This window comes from Bacillus rossius, chromosome 3 (genome assembly GCF_032445375.1).
Source record: "Bacillus rossius redtenbacheri isolate Brsri chromosome 3, Brsri_v3, whole genome shotgun sequence".
Classification (NCBI taxonomy): domain Eukaryota; kingdom Metazoa; phylum Arthropoda; class Insecta; order Phasmatodea; family Bacillidae; genus Bacillus; species Bacillus rossius.
Window position 1 is genome coordinate 16,855,171 of NC_086332.1, and position 21,791 is coordinate 16,876,961.

Below are 21,791 nucleotides of genomic sequence, written 5' to 3' on the forward strand. Positions count from 1 at the left end.
ATGTACCAATATAACTTCCAGACATAAATAAAATATTCTATTTATTTCAACATGAGAAAAGCCTTTGATACTTTCCAGCACAATCTTATGATTAAAAAATTATAAATTTTAGGCCTCGTCAAGCAATGCGTGGTATATATTTGTTTTAATTATCTTACAAATATACGCTTTTTAGTCAAATTTGCAAATGCTATTTCATGGTATTAGGTGTTCCGCAAAGTAGTAGTTTATCTCAAATACTCTTTAATATTTAATAAATATTATTCAAACTGTAATCAGAATTCATCAAGAAAAAATGCTGATGAAAAAAATATAATTGGGAAATATGTTTGTGAAACTATTCAGCAGGATATTTAAGCTGTCCAGATCTGATTTTCAAGTTAACAAACGTCTCTGAATTACGATAGCATTTACTGTATAACCTTTAAAAACTAATTCAATTAATCAGAATTATCTAGTAAGTAATGACATTAAACGTGGTGTCCTCTTTTAAGACCGAGTTATATTGGATGCCAAGCTTTTTTACACGCTTTATATTAGCTTCACCTGTATGTTTGTTTGTTTGTATATTTGTATGTTTGTAACCGAATCCTTTGGGTGCGATTTTGACCCACTTTAAACGGCCAGATTTCATTCAAACTTTGTAGATTTATCGAGGACCGATGAAAATACACTAATTTGATAAGATTATTCCATTATTCAATTTGCAAAATAAGATTTTTGTCAATTTATATAATTTCACAAGAAAGAGTTCGCACATGAGCAAAATGATTTTCTTTACAATGTGCGAACTCTTTTCTTTCAGTTTGTCTTTGGCGCGATACAAACAAAGCCTACTAAATATTGTGACATTTAATTAAATGAAAAGTGAGAATGGATTATGATTATTGTGAACAATATACTTTCTTGAAGAGAATATTATCTATATTTGTAAAAATATGAAGAAAAAACCTGAAATAAGGGCTTTAAATGTTGTTTATTTCGTTAAATAGAGAAACACAATTACGTCTTTGTTTCATTTTACCAATTAACCAAGAGTGAAACATTATTATAAAACAAAATTTTCTGCAAATATTTCACAAAACATGGACAAATTGAGGTTTGATTTTGCTGTGACACCAACAGCAAATGGGAAATCAAACACCATATGCTACACCTGATGGGCAGATTTTTTCAAATTCTACTCGAACACCAACCTGCAAATCTACCCCAAGCAGTTACAAATACTCCAAACTATGCCAAGGTCAGTAAATCATTAAATAAAACACGGAAAATATGGCTAAGTTTGACAGATGATATATCAAAAACATATTTCGATAGAGGGCAAAACTTACAGTTTAAGGATTTTTACCTGGAAGAAATTGAGGAAAAAAAGGTGCTGAATCTTTAGCTAGTGGATAAAATAAAAAAAAATTGGAAAAACTGTTAGAAAAATTTCTTGAAAAAAAAAACTATATCTGAAACTCAAAATTGAGGGAAAATTGCAAAAGATTTCATGATTGTGAGAAATTCACGGGCAGAAACTCAAATGCTTACCAGTGGATTAAAGATTTCAACAAAGAATGTGAACGTTTCCTAATCAAAGAAGACAAAAAGAAAATAGAAATTTTAAAACATTTCTTAGAATACACCAGTGTAGTTTGGTACAACTGCATGCAAATGAAACTTACAGTGGAATCGGACTGGAACAAATGGGAGAAACATTTTAGTGAGACATTTGCAAACAAAGGATGGTCACCAATCAGATATGCTGAGTTAGAATAAACATCAATGACTTCCCGAATATATTGATTTTCATAGCAGGATATTGAAATTATTGAGTACTATAGTTCTTCAACACGCTATATTGGATATATATTTTAGAAGCAGCCAATATCTACTCAAATTCTATTATTAATTTATATTTATTAAAATTTTTACACTATTCTTAATTCAAATTTATTAAAATTTATTTTCTATTTTTTAGTTTGGTTTTCTATATAAAGCGTGTTTTTTAGTTTTTTAAACTATTATTTATTTTTACCAACATGTAGTTAATACTATTAACAACACATGAAGATCTTTAGGTCTTATTAAATATAAAACTTTCTCTGCATCAACTAATTTTAATTACAATACAATTGAAAGTATGGAGAAAAAATTTCTTCCATTAATATTTTAAAATTTCAGGCATTTAAATTATTTCGTATATGCTACATTCCTATACAAACTATTAGCATTAACTATTTATTAGACGTTCAATCAGTGATGCACTTTTTATTGCATATATTTTATTATCATTTTTGTTGGTTCAGACATAATATCTTGGTTTGGATTAAGAATTACAACTTGCAATTACAGAATTAGTGACACTTTTAAAACCATTAGTAACTATAAAATGTGTAAAAAATTATAACACTTTTTGAATAATCTAGAAACATTCATTGGTAAAAAAACTCAAGAAAAAGTTATTTTAACTTTTTTAATCTACATATTTATTTTGTATACACCATTTTAATTTCTGTTTAAGATTTTTGTGAAAACCAAAGTAACCAATTAGTTAACACGAACTTTATCAATCTTTATCTATCTGTGTGTTGTGTTTCGTGTTTTGTCGCAAAGTTATTCATATGTATCAGTGTATGTCTTGTGTTAATGTGTTTTTGTTGTTAATTTGTGTCATTATTCGTTTATAGGTGTTGTAAGATACAAAAAACTGAATTTCAATTTGATATGACATTTTTAATGAAGCAGAATAATATGCTACGCATAGTAATATTTTTAATTTTCTAAAAAAAAAAAAATACTTCAATTTTAGCAGAGTTTATTTTTGAAAGACTGCAAGCCTGTGCAAAGCTCACCAACATTCGATGTACGAGCCTATGTCTCCCCTAGAGCGCCTGTGCTGCTTGACCTGTGCCTTCTACACTACACAAAAATATTTTCATCGCATTTCAGCATCTTAAAAATACATTTTGTAGACTTTAAATAATTTAATATGGATAGTAAAAACCTTAATATCTGAGTTTTTTGTGTTCTATCACCCAAATAATGAAAACAATACACAAGAAAACACTTGAATATTTGCGTTGGATATGCACTTGCTTAAATAATGATCTACAATTATTTTATTTATTCCACTGTGGAAAAATGTAAATTATATGAAGCTAGTTACATTACGATTTTACGAGTAAGGCCGTTTTACTCATTCCGTAGAATGTTTAAGAAATTTTGGCAGGATTCCCCTTTGCCCTTTTTAAGTTATGGCAGTTTTCCATTACTGTACTTTTCCTTCGCCTCCATCAAAACAGGAGGGAAAGTGCCATAATGTTATAATTTTTTTTTTTACAAATCGTCGTAATAAGAATACAGTGCTGGTCCCTATAGCAAATTTTTTGAAACATTTGTTTCTACTAGTGCGCGATCTATGCGGTGATTTGTGAATGCAACTGTGACAGTCAGAAGCGTTATCTGTAGGCTTTAATGTTAACATGAGAAACAGCTAAAGGGTTGACAGCGCTACCTACCGAGTATTCTATACACTAAATTTAGAGCAATGCTGCTGTACTCATTCCATGGAGTGTAGGAGTGTATAAGAAAATATCGCAGAATTCCGTCTCGTTATGGTAGTTTTCCGTTATGTTACTTTTCCGCCTTTTTCGAAGAAACCAGGCGGAATACCATCGTTATGGTAGTTTCCAGTATGGCAGTCTTCCGCGCCTCCGAATGGACACGTAGGGGCCAGCGCTGAATGAAACGGGCAACAGATAGGAGGCTCGTTACGAACTTCTGAAAGTCTTGCGTGCAATTTCGGATGAGTGCAGCTTCCCGATGTTTGACGCCACGTTTTCATTTACTGTGGTCACAAGTCAGCCATAGCAATTAAGTTGATCCCCCCACGCACCGGCGAATAAACGTTACCAGAAATCAGTGTCAACCGTTTTTGAAATCGAACTGACTGTTTTATGGTGCAATTATTTTAACAGCAGCCAGTTCCGCGAAGGTTTATTAACGTTTCAAGCAAGAATATTTTTTAAAAAAAGTCGTTTTTGTCATATAGATTATTTAATGATTTGTTTTAGTTCTTGCATAGAAACTGGTTTTACTCGAGTTTTAATGGTTGCAAATTGCATTTTTTAAAACTTTATGTTTACGCTAATTTATTATTACAAAATTACGTTAACATAAATCGTACCGTACTGCAATTACGTTACGCCACGTCGGGTACTGTTCTACGATTTGCATACAAGGCAAAAATCAGTGAGAAAAAAAGTGGACTTGCGAAATCAACCTTGGGTTTGAGAAGATATGTGAACAAGCTCTTGCAATTTTATTTTTATTACTGTTTGATGTTTTGTTTGCCCCAGATAATGGTACCTGACTCAAAGACGTTTAGAACCATCTGTTTTAAATTAAAGGTGTTGCGGGCAACAAATTTAAGGCTCTTTATAACATATCAGCATATTTATGTGTTTTTTTTTTATTTTGGGAAAATTAATGTTATTATTAAACGTATTTAATATTTAAATTTACCTAAAACGTTCATACTCACAGTATTAAGTTTGTTAACAGCCAGTGATTTTTGGGATGTATGAAATTTTATAAGTTGTGTGTTACTACACATTATTTAAATAAGGTTTGTATTCCATTTGAATTTCATTGCAGTTCTAATGCAAACAAATCTGTTGGTTTTAATCTATGATATTTTTACTTTTGCTTTAATCTCTGTTTTTATTACTTTTTTCTCGATATCGCCGATTTGGGCGGGGTTAAAATTAAGCTTTGGAAGCAGTTGGTTTGCTTCTAATTTGTTGGTTATCTTAGACCCTTCGCCCAGCGCGTGTTGGGGACGTGAGGCCTCGTTAAGGGAAGGAAAAAGAGAGTCAACATTGTAACACTACACGACCGGAACACCAAACCCCATTTATGGGTAATTTTTAATCACCAATCCTTAAATTATGTAGTTTAATAAAAAATTACTAAGTGCTAAAAAAATGGGTGCGTGTACTTAGGTACGCGCGTGAGAAGTTATACTTATTTGGCATCATTAAAAATAATTTTTAATTGCATGCAAAAATAGTGCAATCATAGTGTATCAAATCAAACTAAAAAAATAAAGGAAATAAATTTGTAACGATTCATAGATTGATTTTCAGAGAGAGAGAGAGACCTATTGAATGTCTATAAAACTAACTTTTTTATGAGAGCAGATTTTCACGAAATAAATCATGAAATCATTCCACGATAAAAGCTGTTTATTTAATCAAGCGGACGGGTTCGCCCCAAGGAGAAAATTGACGCGGCGAGACCTCGTGGACATAGAGAAATGACACACACTCACTATTTATGTGTCTATGAAACATGATTTTTTTATGCAATTTAAATTGTAATATACAAAAAGGGTAATGAAAATTGAAACATATATGGCGAAACTACAAACTACCAGGATCTTTATTTTTTTCTTACTCTCTACTTAGTTCCTTACAATAGCGCGTTCGAGTGCCACGCATTCACTCCCACTCTGTCTCTTTCTATTCCCCCTCCCCAGGATCGTTAAACGTTTATAGCAACCTTGTTGGAAGTCGCATTAGAAGTATAACTTTAAAAAATCGTGTCAGCTACTTCACATGAAGTTAAAATATTTATTTTCCCGTACAGATTTTTTATACAAATTTGAACCTTTTTATTGCACACCTCACGAAAGGTTAGCATTTAGGCATATTATTAATAATATACTTAATTTATTTATTTTACTATACGTTTATCTCACTATAAATCATGAAAAAATCGCTTTGTCAAGTTTACGATTCAGAATACTACGATTTTCGAAGTTATACTTCTAATGCGACTTCCAACAAGGTTGCGTTAAACGTTTAACGCTCCTGGGGAGGGGGAATAGAAAGAGACAGAGCGAGAGTGAATGCGTGGCACTCGAACGCGCTTTTGTAAGGAACTCAGTAGAGAGTAAAAAAAAAATAAGGATTCTGACCGTTTGTATTGTCGCCATATTTGTTTCAATTTTCAATACCCTTTTTGTATATTACAATTTAAATTGCAGAAAAAAATCATGTTTCATAGACACATAAATAGTGAGTGTGTGTCATTTCTCTATGTCCACGAGGTCTCGCCGCGTCAATATTCTCCTTGGGGCGAACCCGTCCGCTTAATTAAATAAACAGCTTTTATCGTGGAATGATTTTATGATTTATTTCATTAAAATCTGCTCTCATAAAAAAGTTAGTTTTATAGACATTCAATAGTTCTCTTTCTCTCTCTCTCTCTCTGAAAATTAATCTATGAATCGTTACAAATTTATTTATTTTATTTTTTTAGTTTGATTTGATATAATATTATTTCACTAAAAATCAATTTCTACCCCTTCCTATTTTCATTTCCACATTACGAAGTTTCACTTCTTCCGCGCGGAGGGACTCCACGCACTATTTTTGCATGAAATTAAAAACTATTTTTTAATGATGCCAAAGAAGTATAACTTCTCACGCGCTTACCTAAGTACACGCACCCAATTTTTTTTTTCCCCTCGTGTTCACTGTTTGTGCACTTAGTATTGATATATTGGCTCTATGGATTCCAGTGGCAGTTATAGAAAAATCTTTTGCAATGGAGGGCTGTGAAAAGCATAGAAAAAAATGGTAAATATAACATGGGTATTAACAAAAATGTACACTGCTATTGACACTAAACACTGACGTATGGGCTGACAGTAGTAGCCGTAAGGCGACGTTGTTTCTCACGCAGAAACGTTCTATCTTCACTAATATTTTGGGAGTTTGTTTGATAACTTGTGAGGGGGGGGGAGGGGTTGTCATATTCCCTGCGACAGCCACTGGGCTTCACTGCCGACGGGCCAGCCGGGCAGACTCGGCCAGACACGCGCGCGCGGTTTGCGGCCGCGAGGGGCCGGCAAAAACAACCGGCCACGTTCCGGGAAGGCCGCGAGCGTATTTGTTTGCCGCGCCTCCATTGGCCCGCCGCGACCACGTGACGCGCGAGATGCAGCTCCGCGCCGGACGAACGAATCCGTCAGCGTCCGATAGGCCCGAAGCCCGTTAACTGCGACTTGTGTCTAATTCGACTCTTCTCAGAAGTGGCCGCTTCCCAAACAGTCGCTTGCAAAGCAACACGTGCGCGACGTTACTGTAGAGAGCGTCGGAATTTCGTTTGCGAAAGTTGGTCGGACTGCGGACTGGCAATGCAATTATTAAGACACCTGTAAAATTCGCGGATTCATTTCGCGATTGGATAGAGTCCAAATACTTTTGACATTACTTTGCTTCAGTGATTGGGCCACAGTTTATCTGAAAGACTCTGGACCAATGAAAAATCTTTATCAGAAGAATTAGCGAATCACGATCATTACAGGCAACAGGTGTTACGAGTCGGCAACCAATCAGCAGATGTAATTTGCACGAGTGCATAGAGGATCATGGAGTCTATCCTTTAAGGATTTGAAATCGCGAATTTTACATGTCTCTAGCAATTACTATTCGTTGATTGTCATGGTGTTGTTTTACTAAATTTATCCGCGCAAGCTCTGAAATGTGTTAAGTGCAATGAATTCTTCCAACTGAATATATATCTATATATATATATTTAAAATACGCCTATTTAATACAGATCTGCAAGTATTGATGGATGTTAATTGTTTATCTTTGTTTTTCGTGCGGGTGAAAACAGCATGTTCATTCACATTAACGCGATATTTTGCTTTCGCATCACATCCTTCACGTCGCGTAACGGTGGCGAAGGAATAAGTAGACCACTGGAACTGCTTTCGAGACAAGTTACTTGCCACAGGCTATATCTGGAGCGCAGGGGGACTAACTGACACAACCCCCCCCCCCCAACCCTAAGGTTCAGTACTCGAGGTTTCTTACATAAATATTGATTCGCCTCGAACATCTAGAGGTCCAATCTCCTCGCGTTACAAAAAAAACAAAACATAGTAAATTCAGGATCCATTTTCAGCGTCTTTCATCCGACGCAAAGAAGCACTGTTATCTTGTTTCTTATTTCTATTGTAAATGTATCCTATAATATTTAATGTGGCAACTGTGCAATAAATTTTAATGCAGTGAGCCAATAAAATCATGTTATCAGTTTGCAATTAACTTTGAATATTTAAAAGTCTCGAAATTTTTGTTTTGCTACTAGCTACTAGCGTAAAATTCAGATATAAAATTGAAGGAATAGTGGCTTTTTAAATTTTTATTTTAAATTATGTAAATTATTTAGTTTTTTTTTAACTTTATAGTGGTTTTGGGTACAAGCTTAATATAATTCTTTTCTTTTTAAATGGCGCGTTTATTAGCGTGCACACACATTATGATATTGTTATGATTTATGTAATGTGGGGAAGTTTGGTTCCGTAAGGGATAGCCCGATTATGTTTTTTTTTACAGTTTTATTAACTACCTACCAATATTTACACCACTAATAAATAATCTTATTTAAAAATGCCTAACCACCAATTACTCGCACTTAAAAAAATGTTCATCCCCAAATCACTCAGTGTCTGTCAAGTTACACAGTCCGCACTATTCGCAGAACTCCACGGCACACCCCGCGGAACTCTGTCGCCAGAAACCTGTCACCTAACTCCGTCGCGGGACTCTGTTGCGGCACTCACGGCACTAACCATCGCGGGACTTTATCGCCGAACTCTCTCCGCACCCGCGGCACTATCGCCACCAAAACTGTCCGCGGGACTCGCACCGCCCCAAGAACTCCCCCGGAGGCCGGCGTCCCAGCTTCAGTAGTCTCTGGCGTCCTTCTTGAACTGACAAGTGCCCCTGGGGCCAGTCACGTCATCCCGCGCCGACCCCACGCCCGAAGCGTCATCGATCGGGTCGCTACCACAACGCCGAAACACCACAACGCCGAACGTACAATAACGCCAAATACCATAACGCCGAATGCCAAATCGACCGCAACGCCGACAGCTAGAAAACTGCTGTGTAGCTACCACAACGCCGAAATACAGTAACGCCGAAAAATGTACCACAACCTAACCTAACCTAGGCTAGCCTAATCTAGCCTAACCTAACCTAACCTTTGTGGCAGTGCTGCAATGAAATTTTTCGCCGTTAATGTATTTCGGCGTTGTGGTGATTCGGCGTCGTGGTACACAGCAGTTTTATAGCTGTCGGCGTTGTAGTAAATTTGGCATTCGGCGTTATGGTTTTCGGCGTTATTGTACGTTCGGCGTTGTGGTATTTCTGCGTTGTGGTGCGTCCCCCTCATCGCTCGCTCACGGCACGGCCTGCGGAATCCCCAAGGCCTCTCAGCGATAGATAACGGCGCAAAGGCAGGACGATGTTTGGCGATCGGTGAGGAAGGGGGGTAGCGACCCTTGTAATCCGGCCAGGCATGGCGTGGCATGCCTTACGTCAGTGGATGTCGCGTGAGGTCATTTTTCCGTGCAGGGCCGCCAGCCAGCTCCGAACCTGGCATCGCGGTCTGGTCTTTCGTGTTCTTAACAATATATAAATAATAATAAGTTGCAGTGAAGTTTTAACTCTACGTTTTAATGCTTTATGTGATTTTTTTGGTTTTTAATTATTATCATATCTTAGTAACTGTTTTAATTATAAAAAATAATATACAGACACAATTAATCTTGAAAATATATCTAAAAAATGTTTGGGTTTCAACTAAATAGCATCAGCAGTTTACAAATTAAATTATTTCTTACAGAAAGGCAAATATTCATTTTAAAATTAAATTTTGTTCCGGAAATTTTTTTTAATATGCAACAATTAAAGAATTACAAACAGACACTTTATATTCATGTATTTGTCTTGATTTATTGATTTCGATCGATTCATAAATATTTGCACTATATATCCGAGTAAAAAAAAAGTGCGATTTTCCTCTTAATTCTCTTTTTTATTTTAAGTTAGGACATATGCTGCAACGTAAGTAAGGAATATGTTAAGCATAAAAATTCACTTAGACGTTTCTCTTGCCACGCGAAAATTTAAACAAAAACAAGCAGGTGGAGGGAGAGAGTACAATAATCGCATTATTAGATAAATCCCTTTCAAAAACACAAAAAAAAATTAAACTTAAATTTAAACTGTACCAAAATCTGTGACCAAACATGAACCTTATTTTTTAAATGTCATCAAAATATAAATGCCAATAATAATCTGTTTAGAAATTATCTGGCCTGGTTTTCCAAATTTCTTTCAATCGGCGAGATGTCTCACTGCGAAAAAAAAAAGGCCAGGAACCTGGCCTGTTCCAGTTAATTACCATCAGCTGTCAGTGCAAGTTTATCCTCGCCGAGTTACGGCTGCCGAGCTAAAACATTTTCGAATCGGGGCTGCTCGACACTTCCTTTTAAGACCCTGCCTCATAGAGCGCCTTTTTAGTAGCGCCGGTGGCGACCTCGCCAGGGCCGTTATGGCGTCGCGCGGGAACACCGGTGGGCAACTGGGTCCACGTCGCGTCGGCGCTGGGGACCTTACGGTCTGCTCGTCTGATTGGCCCGAGAGGTCCCGCAGAGGAGCCGGAGAGCCGACCTGCGGTTTGAGTCCCGGCTAAAGGCATGGCTGTGGATTTGCACGAGTCTCCGACACTCGAAAGCCAACTGTCGACTTGTCTCATCTAAGTTGGCTCAATAAAATTAAATGATAAAATTTCGAAAAATTCAATTAACTGGCAAGACAACTCGCCTCCTGACAAAGCGATCCTGGTTCGATTACCGACGGGTTCTAACCTGTTTTTTTTTTCTCTCTCTCTTTCGCGAGTGTAGAACGTGGCTGACGTTGCCGAAATGTGAAATAATATGTGAAATTATACCTACCAAATCCAGGTAAAAACCCATATCCTATCTCCAGAGGTCACTCAAGTATATGTTATTCTTTCCCTGTATTTCGTACGAGGGTGGATTCTACTAAAATTATGTTTTTTCCATTGTTTGTTCCTTTCGGTGGATCATCTTGAATTTTCAAACTTCAGCACAGTTCAAGTAACTTGCAGTGATACGTAACTTTATCTATAACCTGTAAATTGTCGTAATCGCATGTCGTGGCTATCCTAATCTGTAAATGAAAGTGTCGCACAATTAATGCATCGTATGACTTTTTTTTCAATATAAATGCAGACACGCAAGACATTACAAAATATTGTGCTACGTTGCAGTCCTTTCAGTTTATAAACACGCATTTATTTGACAATCAAATGTGTGGAACCAGTAAATGTAGGTACTGTAGGTATGCGGAAGTAACAAGTAGCTACATGTTAAGAAATATTAAAACAACCGCTACAGTGACATGTTGCTGTTTTTCCCATATAGTTACTACATGTTGTGAAAAAGCAAGTATCATTGTGACTATAACAGTAATTTATTACCGACTTCAGAGCATAATGTGAGTGAACATGAGACTACTTATTACCTAGTATAGGCGACAAAGATATTGTAACTGGTAGGCCATCAAAGAAATGAACTGTGATTTTTCTGTATTATTACGAATTTTGGCGCATAAATGTGTACCAAAACCAGCTAAATATTTATAACATGATAAATTCTTGTATTTGTAAATTATTTCTCGAAAACCACTAAAAAAATATATTTTGATAAACACTACGATTTACATATTTCGGGCCTAAAAAAATGTATATATATACACACACACATACATACACACACACACACACATTTTCAACAGAAAAAGGTATTTATTTTGACCATTATTACCTCGGGAAATATAAAATTTAAGAATATTCCCTATCTAAAGATAAAGTTTTAGTCCCAACGGTCAAATATTCTGTATCATTCCCGATCACAGCATGTTAAAAGTAACATGTATATTCCACACTTGGGAAATCGGTAGCGAAAACCATAACAAAATGATACTTTGAAATCCACAGTTTTGCCCATCTCTTCTCCAAGAGTAGCAAGCCGATGTAGTACAGGTATCGTAAATAAGAATGTACACATGTATAGTTAATTCTTCTATGCTCGACGGCCAATCAAAGACGCGACACGCAAGCTGACGGCCGATGAATCGGGGAAGGAGAACAGAAGACGGGAACACCGGCGCCTGAGACAGCGAAGGGGAGTGTGACCACTCCCCCGTCTCGACTTGCACTGGAGCGACATCGAACTCGCGACCTTCGGAACGCGAGGTAAGCGCCCAGCTTCCGGGGACTGCAAGGACTCACCTTCCACAGTATGGAGTGGTACCACTGGTCGCGAACGTATGCGTTGTTCGCCTGCAACAGGAAAGAGAACACACATCACTCAACAATAAGCGACGAGCGCCACTTACATGAGCAAAAAATTACTAAAGACGCAACAAAAAATGAAAAAAAAAAGGATGATCACAGATAGGATTTTAGTCGAGATTATCTTTATTGACGAAAAAATAAAGTAAGTAAACAGTGTTTTAGAATATATTAAAAAAACAAAAAACTGTCAACAAAAAAAAAATTAACTTTTCTAGAGATTTACACGTACATCTTTAAGCTTTCTGTTTTAGTGTAGAACTCACAACGGTTTAAAAATTTCACTTAAGAACAAATAAAAAACTTACTTAAAAAAAGGAATTAAGTTTTGTTTATATTAATGCGTTTATCCTCCACATGCACCACAATTCAAAACTATTGACCATTCACCAAAATATTACTACACTATCCACAGGAACTTACTCATTTATTTTCCCTGGGTCTTGTTGTCAAAGACCAAACGTAAAAAAAAAAAAATAATAATACTCTAGTTAAAAAAAACGCAATCATGAAGTACGTAGTACTTAACTTAGAAAAAAATTACTGACCAGCACGTACATCAATACCTATACTAGCCCACCTAAAGCATGGTTCTTGCGATACGGAAGACTCGGTTGTTAACAACGTTATACATAGGGGCAGGCATTTTTCGCGAATAAATTTGAACGCCTATTAGATTCCAACAAGATCTATCCGCACCAATAGTTTCTTCCTTGTGATTGGCGGCCGTCTGCGAGAGAAGTCGTTGCATTATTTGATCGAGCCTCTCAGGACGCGTTTGCTTCGGCACTGAATTACAGTGATTGGTGTTCTAACAATCGACATGTACCTGGAAGAAACTCGCCCAATCACGGAATACAGACGATGCTACAGTGTTTTAACTTTCAGCTAGCCTTGGTTTCTTTTCGCGAAATATGCATGGCCCTAGTTAAAAATGGTTATTTTGGTGACACTGGCAAAAAAAACGCCAGGATGGCCTGCACCAGTGTATATTACTAGAACGAACAATCGGGGCTCTATGTCGACTGCTGAGGTCCTCGGTGGTCCCTAGAGGACATGAGGGGTGAAGTGACGTGGATGGAGTAGCGAAGGAACGCATTGGTTGGGGAAACAACAGTACCTACCCCGAAGAAAAAAAAACAATACAGGCTTACGGCAACGTCCTTCACGTTCCATTAATTGAATCTGTTATCACAGAAACAGCTTAACTTGCTATTTTTATTAGTTTTGAGTTGAGCATGAATCCAACTTCTGTACACATAGACACACATGTTTAAAAAAAAAAATTGGTTGTCTGTAAAGTCGGTTTACGGACGATAGTTTAACGTGACGTCATAACAAAACATTGATGAAATGATTGCATACTTTTATGAATAAAATTGAATCATTTTTATTGAATTATCACTATTTTTTATGGATACAAAGAAGGAGTGAGATGAAATCTACAATTTAATTGATAAATATACTTTTATTTGTCCTCATTAATTCAAATATGTTTATTACTTTAACGAAGAGATTATTTTAACTATAACTTTTATACATGTTTGCTATTTAACTTCTTCCAATCTTTGTTATTCTGTTAAGGATAGGACGATGATAGGAAAAGTAGGAAACGAATGGGAGTGTTTCAAGTTTAATGTGCCTCGAAAAAGTCAAATCGATGGTTGTTCCAATTGAGTGGAAGAGAGATAGATGCGGCGCAAGCGTACAATGAGCGTAACGGGACACAGCGTAACGGGGCAAAATGCGTAACGGGACACTTTTTCGTGCCTGCAGCCGGCGTTCATCGATTTATTAGACGTTGTCACGTCAAAAACATCGGCAAGCCCATATCTCGGAGATTTAGATGGTCATGGAAACCCATCATTTATTGCAGATACAACATAAGTCAAAGGGTTATGTTGTTTATTTACTGAACAGTTATTACCTATGTGATTACCTGTACCATCGCCTCTTGTCCCGAGCACACTACAAAACCGCTTCCTTTGACACGACAAATGGGTTTTGTTTCGAAATAAACAAAAGTCCTGCGTTCTTTGAATGATTCTCGCGAAAGGGGAAGAATGATTCAGAACATTATTTCGCACACACGCCATTGCAGGTTTGCACTGTATGTCTCGGAGAAAACATGGAGAACGGACAAAGAGATGATGATGATGATGATGATGATGATGATGATGATGATGACTGGAACAGGACTCAGTTCCCGAAACGTCGCAAACTGTTATGTCTTCAGAAACCTAATGTGCTGTCATCGTATTGGCTGAAGTACAATATATAAATATTTTTTTTTTTTTACAATGTGGACTCCTCTGTTTATCTTTATGTAGCACAAGGTTGTTGTTTGTACGTATTTACTGTCTCGTCAGCCCTCTGTGTTCGTCTGTGCTGTGACATTGTTCTAACAAGGTTTTACCACGGAAATCTCTGTGCTATCTATGCACTTAACATTTGACATCGGCTGTTTTTTGGTTTTTTATCTGTGACATAGTACAGTGCAAACCTGTCCAAACCCTTGCGTGTGTCCAAAAATAACGTTTTAAATGAAAGCAAAAGTTTTGCTTGGGGATGCACCACAACGCCGAAATACCACAACGCCGAACGTACAATAACGCCGAAAACCATAACGCCGAATGCCAAATGGACTACAACGCCTACAGCTAGAAAACTGCTGTGTACCACAACGCCAAATTACCACAACGCCGAAAAAAATGTAATTGCAGGACTGCCACAAAGGTTAGGTTAGATTAGGCTAGCCTAGGTTAGGTTAGGTTGTGGTATTTCGGCGTTAAGATACATTTAAGAAACACACACAAATTCATTCAGTTATTTTTTTCAATTTGCTCCTGTGGTTCCCCTCTCCCCGCAGCAACATTTTTCGGCGTTGTGGTACACAGCAGTTTTATAGCTGTCGGCGTTGCGGTCAATTTGGCATTCGGCGTTATTGTACGTTCGGCGTTGTGGTATTTCGGCGTTGAGGTAACGACCCGTTTTGTTCGAGGAAGCAAATGGTGATTTAGTATCGCTCGTCGTCCCTGGAGACGCGGCGGCGCAGCGAGACGCCCGCCGATCGATAGCCACGCCGCGGGCTGCAGAGCCGCGGGCCGCGTGCCCCCCGAGGGGGGGGGGGGGGGGGGCTGGCGCCACGCCCTTACACTCGCTGCCCACACGCACGCACCGACCAGCGTCATGTGACCTCGGAGCGGCCGGCGGCCAACTGCGGAGGCAGGCCGTGGGCCGCAAGGAGAGGAGGACGCCATCTTTGATGCTCAAGTCTGCAGGCCATATTCATTTATACCGACCATGTTGTTACTTCAATATATCACCTCGTGAAATTCGCGGATTCGTTTAGTGATAGGCCGAAATTCAAACTTGTGTACATTTCTGCTGGTTCTGCTATTGGCTCGCAGTTTAACTGGAGCTCTCTGGGTCAATGAGAGACTATCAACCAAAGAAGCGTCGAATCACAAGCTACCCAGTGGAGACACCCTCACAATTTAGTACCCAATGAACACGCGTGTTTACTTGAGATAGGCAGAGGATAATGGAGGCTATCCTAGAGGTCATTGAATCCGCGAATGTTTCCGGTCCCTATCGTTGAGACACGATGCATACGGGCATGCAGATTTAGCGAAAAGATTTCGAGACTAGCTGAAAGTTAAAAAAAAACACTGTAGCATCGTCTGTGTTTCGTGATTGGGTGAGTTTCTCCCAGAGATACATATCGATCGTAACAACACCAATCACAGTGATTCAGTGCGAAAGCAAACGCGTCCTGAATGCATTGGTCAAAAAAAGGCGCCGACTTCTCTCGCATACGGACGCCAATCGCAAGGAATAAACCACAGGTTCGGGTATACCTTGTTGCAGTCTATTAAGCGTTCAGATGTTTTCGCGAAAAATGCCTGACCCTAAGTCAATGCATAATTTTATGGGAACAGCCTACTTAAAGTTGATATTGGTTATCATAATTTGATATTTTCGCTTGTGAAACAATTAATGTTTTAAAAATGCGCTTCGTTTACAGCTCGGTCACGATTTTATAACTCAGATAGCTTAAATTACATCTACAGCTAGCCGAACCCCAGCCAAAACCGTTCGCAAGCCGTTCGCGAATCGATCGTGTAAGTTATTTTCACAACGAACTTCCAGTGATCCGCAGCAAAGGAACGGCCCAACTGCGAACCACCAGCAGATGTTTGTAAGCCACCGGTTCGTGTACTCTTGAGGAAAATTACACGATTTTGATCCGCAGATATATTCATCTCAGCACCTTTTCCCCTTTAGATACCTACTTATATTCTTTAATATATTTTTTTAATTGTCCTTATATTTAGAATTCCATAGTAAAAATTTATTTTTATCAATATGAATCTGTTTCTGTGAGTTTTATTTTGACAAATCCATTATCAAATTTAAAAAAAAAACTGTGGGGCAAAATCAATAGGCGCATGAAGCTAAAATAGACCAGTGGTTGTACGCACGTGCGTGTTGGTGTGTGTGTGTGTGTGTATGTGTGTGGCATCGTTTCACCCGGCTGGCCTGAATAATCTTTCAGCACAGAAATATTTTTATCTAGCTTTGTTTAATTAATATTAAAAATAAGTTGTCAGCAAATAAGGTTATGAACCAATGATATTATTACAGGAACATCTAAAAAAAAAAAAACATTTTTTAATACATTATATTCTTTATGGCACTTATCTAAATTTTATTTTTAGTAATTGAATTTTAATGAGTACTTTAATTTTCTTGATGTTTGTTTCTCCATCACATGCCACATATTGTATTCATTAATTAATGTACCAAATGTCACGAAAATAATAAAAAAAAATGTAGTAAGGGATTAAATATTAATTTATAAGTTTCAGAAATGTATTCTGGCCCTCGAAAAGAGTGAAGTTGGCCAAAACTAATAGCCTATGAAGCCTGGAGGTTCGCGAGCAGAAATAACATCAGCGAACTTCACACAAAGCCGCCACAAGGAAATGAGATAACGCCTTCCTTTGTGTTCGTCAAAAAAACCGACAGGAGATGGTTTGCCAAAGAGCGGTTCGCGAGCAAATGTGTATGCAAGTTTAGATATTACAACAGAGGAATTAAATAAAAGCGATAATTATTTTACGTCTAAATAGCTGCAGTAGTTTAAGATTTGTTGTTTACCAAAATAACACACATCGCAGGTAAAGAATATATACATCCTTTTTTTCTTCATTAATATTTATACTACTTGGTTGGTAACAAAATCTTCCTGCAAAAAATGTGAAAAAAATTTTAACATTACAGTCGGAATTCACGTTACAAATTCATTAAACATGAAGCAAAGGAAAAAAAACAAAAAACAAATGACATGATTACGGGTTTGAAACTGTTACTACGGAAAAAAAAATTCTCATGTCGGTTTTACCAAACGAATTTTTTTTATGCACTGTTATTTAATACTATGGTTGAAAGAAAAATGTCTGGCTATAAAATGCGAAAATTTAAGTCTAGCGTGTCATTGAATAATTCGAATAATCATGTCAATCGACGTATATGACCAGCCTCTGTTGGGGGCAAGGTGCAGTAGTAAATGCTGTTTCATTCGCATGTTCGGGAACATGACCAAGATGGACTACCAATTTCGACGGATCATCGAACAAAAATATAGTTTTAAAAGGGAATACCAAAGAAAAATAATAATATTACAGTACAATGATATTCAAAAAAAGTTGTAAAACGGTGAGAAAAAATACACAGAAACGTTATTGATAGAGACCTGCAAAATTCGCGGTTTCGATGGCCTTCAGGATAGACTGCACATACCCCTGTACACTAGGGCAAATAACGCAAGTTCATTGGCTGCCGACTTTTAAGTCGTCTCAGCTGGTTTGTCTGTGATTTGATCCTTCTTTAGTTGAGGGTTTATAACTGGTTGAGATTCGTCCAGATGAACAGTAAGCCAATAGCAAAATTATCTAAGAGTTATATGTGTTTGAATTCTAGCCTATCGCCGAATGAATACGCGAATTTTGCAGGTCTCTAGTTATTGATTCAAAAGTTATCACATATAAAGCTGTTTCCGTTAAAAACAATAATCAAACCGGAAAAAACAATTAGAGCACGTGGCTTGATCGATGCCGGATTAAGGAAGTGTACCGAACAAAGAATGTCAGCAAAAGAGCGTATCCAGGAGAGTGCAAAAAAAATTTCAAACACTTTTTTTTAATCATTTATAACTTGTTGGTTGCTGGTTCTTCCGTTTGGTGTCGTGTATAAAAAAAACATGGCTAAGAAGAACCATATGTGAAAACAGGTTAAATAGGTTCACTTTAAAAGGGTTTTCCCAAACAAGGAGCAAGACGCTGTAGTTAATAACAAATTGAAACTAAACCTCATAAACTTATATTCAAAAAGAATTTTTTAATAAGTGATATTTTCCCCTTAACGTTATCGGTAGGGACCGGAAAAATTCGCGGATTCAATGACCTCTAGGATAGCTTCAATTATCCTCTGCATTTCTCAAGTAAACACGCGTGTTCATTGGGTACTAAAATGTGAGGGATCTCCACTGGGTAGCTTGTGATTCTACGCTTCTTTGGTCAATAGTCTCTCATTGGCCCAGAGAGTTCCAGTTAAACTGCGAGCCAATAGCAGAACCAGCAGAAATGTACACACGTTTGAAGTGCAGCCTATCACGAAATGAATCCGCGAATTTTTCCGGTCTCTAGTTATCGGTTATTATCGCATGGCACCAAAAACGTCCTGCCCCATGAAAAATGTTGAGTTGCGAAAAATGATGGGGGGCCCCCACCCCCAGCTTTGAGCAGGACATGCCCCGGGCTAACTTCAGGACGATGTTCGCAGATGCACTGTCAATTAGCTCGGAAGGGGTGTTGTCATAATTTAGAAACACACAAGAGAGAATTTTCTAAGTTATGCCTGTTATCAATTGCGTGTTTCATCGTTACGATATTTCCAAGTTATGATTTACTAAGTTACGAAGTTTCTAGGTTGCGCGGTTCGGTGTTGTGTGTTTATAACTTACGTTTTTCCGAGTTATGTAAATTTTAAATAGTGTGTTTCTAAGTTACGAGTGTTCTAAATTGTGTTTTTCTAAGTTATGATGTTTCTAAGTAATGTGGATCGGCGTTATGTTTCTAAATTACATGTTTATAAGTTGTATGTTTCTAATTTATGATTTTCTAAGTTACGACGTTTCTAAGTTGTTTGTTCCGGCGTTACGCGTTTCTAAGTTGTGTGTTCCGGCGTTACGCGTTTATAAGTTATGATCGATCTAAATTACGACAGTTCTAACACATGAAGCTTTTTTTCTCGAGGATTATAAATAGAGACCGGAAAAATTCGCGGATTCATTTCGTGATAGGCTGAAATTCAAACATGTGTACAATTCTGCTGGTTCTGCTATTGGCTCGCAGTTTAACTGGAGCTCTCTGGGCCAATGAGAGACTATCGACCAAAGAAGCGTCGAATCACAAGCTACCCAGTGGAGACTCCTCACAATTTAGTACCCAATGAACACGCGTGTTTACTTGAGAAATGCAGAGGATAATGGAGGCTATCCTAGAGGTAATTGAATCCGCGAATTTTTCCGGTCCCTAATTTTAAGTTATGACAGTTCTAAGTTGTGTCGTGTGTTTCTAAGTTATGAGGGAGACGGCCGAGCGGGAACTAAAGGGCGAGGCATCGCGTCCTGCCCCACCTCGTGGTCGCCGGCAGAGGAGGGGGGGGGGGCAGGGTAATTAAAAGGGGCGTGGCCCGGCGGCCAGGAGACATTAGGTCCGTGTGCTCGTGCGCTGGCTTGGGGTGGGGGGGAGCCTACCCCCTCTCTCAGCTTGCGACGATAAGAACCGCTCACCCGACACAAAGATGAAGGATCAGCTCTTCCTGGAACGGAGGGAATACTCCTCCCCTCCCCCCTTTTTTTAGGCGGCGTGGGAACTTTTCCCTTCGCTGCTGATAGCTCCCGGAAAAAACCGATCAGAAGCGATTTTGTACAATCCGAAGTGTGCTACACTTCGACACATCTCGGTAACCTTACGGAAACTGCTGTTTTCGCGGTTACAATGTTCTAGTCTCTAGTATGAATCACAGAAAAAAGTTCATAAAATTATTTTCCAGGACTCCCAAATTATTTCAAATAAATCGTGCTACGACAGTGAGCAGTTACGCAGTTGGTTGCAGAACATTTTCCAACTAAACATCATCAAAACGCTCAGTCTTTAATCTTAAGTACGTTCTCTATTGTTAAAATTTAAAAAAGAAAGGTTCAGCTAGGACTTTAAAGTTATATTTTTTTTACGTGATCAGCCTTGAAACTAAGTTTGTCGGTCGGATTCAGATTTAGCCTGTATACGCGTGAAGTATGTAGCCACGGTAACATGATGACATGTTTCAAAATCTCTCCAATTAAAACTACTGTAAAGTATCAATGTCGTTACCAATTATTTCGTGAAATAAAAGTATCATAGGTCTCGTCGCTCCGTTTCATATAAATGGTCGGTCTTAAGGCTCGGTCTAACACGCTATGTTGAATTTTTCGATGCTACTTTTGTTTAACGGCTATTTCTAAAATTTTAACTCGATACCTCCTTTGAGTTTGTCGTTCCGCTACAACAGATATTCACTAAGTGGAATAGCATACGTGCAAAATTGCGGACAAGTCTGCGTAATTATCATCAATTGCGCGACTTTTTTTACACCCATGTTGTTGTACTAAGTGAGTATCTTGTCTTTGAAAGATTTGTGCAATGGGAGTGCATGACTTGATGTAAGCTTTTGGACATACGCCATTGCTAAGCACATGTATGTCTGTAGAAGAAAACTACAAAAAACACAAATGACAAAAAACACAAATTAAGCAAACAATTGCTGTTGTCAGGATATAAACACCACACAATACTCCACAACAGGAATATGGTCAACAAACAAAGAAAAACAAAGAAAAAAGTGGACTAACAGAACGAAAAAACCCCCACAAATGATGACAGCACAAAAATACCGAACCCAAAAAATTCAACACAACAGTTGAAACGATTTCTTTGTTTTTCTTTGTTTGTTGACCATATTCCTGTTGTGGAGTATTGTGTGGTGTTTATATCCTGACATCAGCAATTTTTTGCTTCATTTGTGTTTTTTGTCATTTGTGTTTTTGTAGTTTTCTTCTACAGACATACATGTGCTTAGCAATGGCGTATGTCCAAAAGCTTACATCAAGTTAAGTGTGTATCTGTTGAAAATAATCGTGGCAGAACAAATGCAAGGTATAAATTAATTAATTTTTTTATATTTAACCCTAAAATAAAATTGATGACGAAAAACACGAAAAAAAATCAACATGGCGTGTGATACCGAATATTAGGCTGTGTTCACAATTAAAAAACATAAGCGAGTGCACAGCAGGCCATGCGCACGACTGTGCACGCAACTTATGCGAAGTCGGTTCACAATTGGAATCTTACTGTTAGTTTCAGCCAATGAAAATCCGCGATGTATCCGACATCTGTTGGCAGTGTCAGTGAGTAACTATATTAACTACCAAATGATTATCCTGTGAC

General features: G+C 37.8%; 1 protein-coding gene across 5 annotated transcripts in view; it reads right to left on the bottom strand.

Moving 5' to 3' along the window:
• The window catches only part of LOC134530282 (C-Maf-inducing protein-like), a 344,834-nt gene that overhangs the window by 150,967 nt on the left and 172,076 nt on the right, over window positions 1–21,791 (bottom strand). For all 5 annotated transcript variants that reach the window (XM_063364992.1, XM_063364991.1, XM_063364990.1 and 2 more), the window contains exon 3: window positions 12,172–12,222. In XM_063364992.1, the coding sequence (XP_063221062.1) occupies window positions 12,172–12,222 (51 nt within the window). The remainder of the gene's footprint in view (window positions 1–12,171; window positions 12,223–21,791) is intronic.